This window comes from Microcaecilia unicolor, chromosome 10 (assembly GCF_901765095.1).
Source record: "Microcaecilia unicolor chromosome 10, aMicUni1.1, whole genome shotgun sequence".
NCBI classification, from domain to species: Eukaryota; Metazoa; Chordata; class Amphibia; order Gymnophiona; family Siphonopidae; genus Microcaecilia; species Microcaecilia unicolor.
Window position 1 is genome coordinate 133719198 of NC_044040.1, and position 6000 is coordinate 133725197.

The 6000-nt window shown below is 43.9% G+C and overlaps 1 protein-coding gene across 5 annotated transcripts in view; it reads left to right on the forward strand.

Annotated features, from left to right (window-relative positions):
- THAP4 (THAP domain containing 4) overlaps positions 1-5121 on the forward strand; it is a 563666-nt gene extending 558545 nt beyond the window's left edge. For 4 of the 5 annotated variants that reach the window (XM_030215984.1, XM_030215988.1, XM_030215987.1 and 1 more), the window contains one exon: positions 4775-5121. In XM_030215984.1, the coding sequence (XP_030071844.1) occupies positions 4775-4894 (120 nt within the window). In that variant the 3' untranslated portion in view covers positions 4895-5121. The remainder of the gene's footprint in view (positions 1-4774) is intronic. The other variant, XM_030215985.1, reaches the window with a different exon arrangement.
- Positions 5122-6000: the final 879 nt, after the last annotated feature.

The following is a 6000-nucleotide window of genomic DNA, read 5'->3' on the forward strand; positions in this document are numbered from 1 at the left end:
CTGTCCTATGTTAAATTGTACAGCGCTGTGTAACCCTTGTAGCGCTTTAGAAATGTCAAGTAGTAGTAGTAATAGTAGATCCGGGAAATTATAGACCAGTGAGTCTGACATCAGTGCCGGGCAAAATGGTAGAGACTATTAAGAAAAAAATTACAGAGCATATTCAAAAGCATGGATTTAGTGAAGGGAAATCTTGCCTCACCAATCTACTGCATTTATTTGCAATGTGGATAAAGGTGAGCTGGTTGATATTGTGTATCTGGGTTTTCAGAAGGCGTTTGACAAAGTACCTCATGAAAGACTCCAGAGGAAATTGGAGAGTCATGGGATAGGAGGTAGTGTTCTATTGTAGATTAAAAACTGGTTGAAAGATAGAAAACAAAGAGTAGGGTTAAATGGTCAGTATTCTCAATGGAGAAGGTAGTTAGTGGGGTTCCCCAGGGGTCTGTGCTGGGACCGCTGCTTTTTAACATATTTATAAATGATCTTGAGATGGGAGTAACTAGTGAGGTAATTAAATTTGCTGATGACACAAAGTTGTTAAATCGCGGGAGGCTTGTGAAAAATTACAAGAGAACCTTACGAGACTGGGCGTCTAAATGGCAGATGACGCTTAATGTGAGAAAGTGCAAAGTGATATATGTGGGAAAGAGGAACCCGAATTATAGCTACATCATGCAAGGTTCCACGTTAGGAGTCACAGACCAAGAAAGGGATCTAGGTGTCGTCATTGATGATACGTTGAAACCTTCTGCTCAGTGTGCTACTGTGGCTAAGAAAGCAAATAGAATGTTAGGTATTACCGTATTTTTCGGACTATAAGACGCACTTTTTCCCCCCAAATTTGGGAGGAAAATGGGGGGTGCGTCTTATAGTCCGAAGGTAGAGATTTAGCAGGCCGCCCTCCCTCCGAGTTCGGGATCGCCCTCCCTAGGGTTACCTCCCCTCCCCCCGGCCCTGTCACCACCTCTCCCCTTACTCACACGATCTTCCCTGGTGGTCTAGTGATGTCGGGGCAGGAAAGAGCCCCCTCTTTCCTGCCCAGCGCGCTGCTCTGCATCCTCCTGTATGCTGCCTGTGATGATGGTCTCGGCTCTTTCCTGCCCCGACGTCACTAGACCACCAGGGAAGATCGCGTGAGTAAGGGGAGAGGTGGTGACAGGGCCGGGGGGAGGGGAGGTAACCCTAGGGAGGGCGATCCCGAACTTGGAGGGAGGGATTCGAACAAGACACACCGGAGCACCTAGGTTTTAGAGGAGGGAAAAAGTGTGTCTTATAGTCTGAAATTTTTTTTTCCTATTTCCCTCCTCTAAAACCTAGGTGCGTCTTATGGTCCAGTGCGTCTTATAGTCCGAAAAATACGGTATTAGGAAAGGAATGGAAAACAAAAATGAGGATGTTATAATGCCTTTGTATCGCTCCATGGTGCAACCGCACCTTGAATATTGTGTTCAGTTCTGGTCGCCGCATCTCAAAAAAGATATAGTGGAATTAGAAAAGGTGCAGAGAAGGGCGATGAAAATGATAAAGGGGATGGGACGACTTCCCTATGAGGAAAGGCTAAAGCGGCTAGGGCTGTTCAGCTTGGTGAAAAGGCGGCTGAGGGGAGATATGATAGAGGTCTATAAAATAATGAGTGGAGTTGAACGGGTAGATGTGAAGCGTGTGTTTACGTTTTCCAAAAATACTAGGACTTGGGGGAATGCGATGAAGCTACAATGTAGTAAATTTAAAACAAATCAGAGAAAAGTTTTCTGCACTTAACGTGTAATTAAACTCTGGAATTCGTTGCCAAAGAATGTGGTAAAGGCAGTTAGCTTAACGGAGTTTTAAAAAGGTTTGGACGGCTTCCTAAAGGAAAAGTCCATAGACCATTATTAAATGGACTCGGGGAAAATCCACTATTTCTGGGCTAAGCAGCATAAAATATTTTGTACTTTTTTGGGATCTTGCCAGATATTTGTGACCTGGATTGGCAATACGTATGTACTTATGTAATGGTGATAAAGCATTCTTTGCTATAAGGAAGTCAGGTGTTTCAGACAGAGATTCCTTTGATCAGTATAGGCAGACCCAGTTAAAAGGCATCAGTAATATTATGGCCTGGCCTGATTTGAAGGAACTTTTTTATCAGACTAAAAAGTCCACTTCCTGATGATGCAATTGTTGAACACCTTTTTAGCTGTGGTGGATTAAAGACTCACAAGTGCACTCACATGAGTGACAGTCATTTTCAAAATGTAGTTTTACTAAAAGCAAAGTAGATTAAATTGTAGAGCAATAAAATTGTTGGGATAAAAAGGTTATCAACAGTTACTTTCACTGTAGTTACGGTATTTTTCTTTTTACTCAAAAAGTATTATATTAAGCAGTAACTTGTTTACTTTTACTTAAGTAAATTTTTTAATGTGTTCTTCATTGTACTTTTACTTAAGTATTAAGTACATTTATTTTTACTTTTACTTAAGTATTTTGACCAACACTGCTGGCCGGTTAAGTCACTTTATTTATTTATTACATTTGTATCCCACATTTTCCCACCTATTTGCAGGCTCATTCTGAATAGATAGAGTGTGCACAAGTACTAGGTGTGGTTGGGGTAGAATAGGGTTCATATATGGTAGATACATTGGTGAAACATTAGGTAGGAAGAGGGAGAGTTGGGGTGAGCATTACATTCTTGGTGTTGTTGTGTAGTAGGTACTCTGGTTCTTATGTTGGGCCGGTGGGGTATGCCTTTTGGAACAGGTGCGTTTTTAGTATTTTCCAGAACTTTAGGTGGTCGAACATTGTTTTTTGAATATCGATCCCTACAGAATTAATCTGTCTTCTCCCAAGTTTTAAGAGATACAATTTCTCAGCGAGACAATAGATACCCCACCAGCAGAGACAGTACCTCTCATTGTGCTCCTTCAGGGAAAGAAAAGCTTTACACACATTGATAAAAGGATGGTTAATATTTTTGTATAGTTTTCATGTTTTTACTTCTAGACCAAGGGTGCATATGTTCAGTCAGATTTTCAGGATAGCCCTAATGTATATGCATGAGAGAGATCTGCATACATACTACCTTTTCATGCTCCTCTATACCTGCAGTTTTTCTGTTTTTTATACCATACAAGCCATTGAGCCCATTAAAACGGGCAAGAAAGCGGTCGGAGCAACGCCGGGTGCAGCCGAGCCCCTGCCCAGGAAAGCCGCCCCAGGGGATGGTGGCAGTGGAAAGCGCCTGGGTCACAGCGGCTGCGGCAGCAGCTCATCGTACCTGTCGGAGACGGAGTGCGCCTCGGAGCTGCTGTCGGATGATCCCCGCCCGCCCGGTGCTCGCTGGCCAACGTCAGAACTCGGAAGAGATTTGTGACGTGCCGCACATGCGCAGATGTTCTGCGCATGCGCGGCACGTCGGTCACTCTTCATTTATAGGATAGGATATTTATGAGTAGAGTCTGCCCAAAGGAAATAATTCCCCAAGCACAGTTCAGAATTGAGGTGCATTGGCAGAGCTGTTATTGAGATGGCAGAGGGGGCTGGAGTGAGATGCATTGTAGAGATGTGTGATCACATTAAAAAGCTGCTGGATAGGTAGGTGTATTAATGGTGTGGTGTTGGATCTGAGTACTGGAATAACCTGGAATGCACATTACAGTTGATTTGATTTGGTTTGATAAGTATGTAATTATGTTGCTTGCTGACTTCTGCTGGCAAATTTTCCAGCAGGTCTAAAAGAAGGGTTTGCTTCTCCAATTCGGCTCAAATCGCTGGTCACTATTTTGTAAATGAGGGCCACTTTGGTAGAAAAAAATATCAAATGTTTGAGCCAGAACTTTTGCCAGACAAGGCAGTAGTTGCCCTGGACCCTGGGGCAAAGAGGTGCCCCTCCAATGAAATAGCCCAACCAGGACAGTTACCCTCCAGTGATGCAGTCAGTCCCTTGTATAGGGACCTTCTACTTGACACATGAAGTCTTCTCCCTCAGCCCGTCTTCCCTGACAAAAATTCTCTGTGTCTTAGTCCATCTCATCTTAAATTATATTCCCCCCTAACAATTCCTCCCACCAAGATCTGTTCTCCCAGGTCATCTGCTCCATATACTCTTTCACCCCAATCCATGCATTCCCTTAACTCCATCCCAGCAAGTCTCAGCCACCCTGCTTCTCTTAACCAGTTGACCCCCATCCTGCCCTATCCTTAGCCTTTCCAAGTTGACTGTCCACAAGTTTGTTAATCTCCCTCACCTTCTTCATAAGCTTGCTGACAGTACTGCCAGAATAGCTGTTCTGTTTTCTTCTGTTACAATGCAGCTGTCAATGAAATTGAGCCATGTAATGCTCAAATTCTTATGAAAATCGCATAAGAATTGGGCACCATATCACTCAGACTCATTAAGAATCAATACTGGAAGAAAATAGAACAGCTGTTCTGGAGACAATGCCATTGTCAAACCTCCTGAGAAAGTGGGGAGAGACTATGTATTGGGGGAAGAATCAGGGAGCCACACTGGGCCCCCAAGCCTTAGGGTGAAGTACACTGCACTTAGGATTCTCCAGCCCAAGCTGCATGGGGTATAGAATATTCTCATGAGGTTGTGAGTGGGGGAAAGGACATTTTAAGGATGAGACAGAACAGAAGTGTGTTTGCTCAGATGGTAGATGGATGGTTTTATTCTCTTTATGCTATCAGTCTAATCCCTTTCATCACCATTAAATGCACTGGAAAAAAATAAATTATTGAAATATTAATTCAGCATTTTGTTTCTTCTTTATTCATTGTTTAGATATCAAGAAACTTCAGGTTGACTGCTGATGGGAAACTGGAGCAAACTGTCTCCATGGCAACAAGTGCACAGCCAATGACTAAACATCTTCATATTACCTACAAGAAGGTTACACCTTAACAAAAGAAGAAATGGGAGTGAGTGGAGTTTCACTGCCTAGGAGGCGGAGCCAGGATACTGAACTATGCAAGAAACAAGTTGGGGAAGTTTAGAACAACTTTGATATCTTATTACTGATTCCCACGTGGGTGAACTGGTCAGAGTCTCGAATGATACTTCCCTAAATTTTACTGTAATGTTAGTACATGAAGTAACAAGAAATTAAAAAAACCTTCTGTTTTCATGGATGTAGTTTGACATTTCTTATGGTGTGGACTACAGGATCTTTTAATTTAGAAAACTCTATAGATATCATCTTTTGTTCTGATTATATCTGTTTTTATTGTGGTCTAGTTAGAGTGGAGGCTGAGAACCAGGGCAGGTAGGACTCAAATCCCACTAATACTCCTTGTGATCTTAGGCAGATTACTTCATCTCCACAAACTTAGATTGTGAACCCTCTGGTGACATGGAAATACCTATTGTACCTAAATGTAACTTGCCTTTCTCCGAGGACAAGCAGGCTGCTTGTTCTCACTGATGGGTGACGTCCACGGCAGCCCCTCCAATCGGAAAACTTCACTAGCAAAGGCCTTTGCTAGTCCTCGCGTGCCGATGCGCACCGCGCATGCGCGGTCGTCTTCCCACCCGAACCGGCTCGTATTCGTCAGTCTTCTTTTGTCCGCTCTAGGGACGGTCGTGTTTGCGCCGTTTCGCGCCCCTCAAGTTGACCCTCGCGCGTCTTCGTGTTTTTGCTCAAAAAAAAAAAAAGTAATTGGAAGAAGACCTTTACGGTCTTTTCCCCTTTTCCCGTGTTTCCAGTTTTTGCCCCGCTAAGTTTCCTTTCGTTTTCGGGGTAGGCCTTTTTCAGGCCTCGGTTCGGGTTTTTCTCTCCCTATTTTTGGTGCCTTTACCGCCATTACGAGTTTTGATTTCGCCGGCGTGATTTTTCCGCCCATGTCATCGAAGTCTTCCAGCGGCTTCAAGAAGTGCACCCAGTGCGCCCGGGTAATCTCGCTCACTGATAGGCACGCGTCGTGTCTTCAGTGTCTGGGGGCTGGGCACCGCCCGCAGGCCTGTAGTCTTTGCGCCCTTTTACAGAAAAGGACTCAGGTAGCGAGATTGGC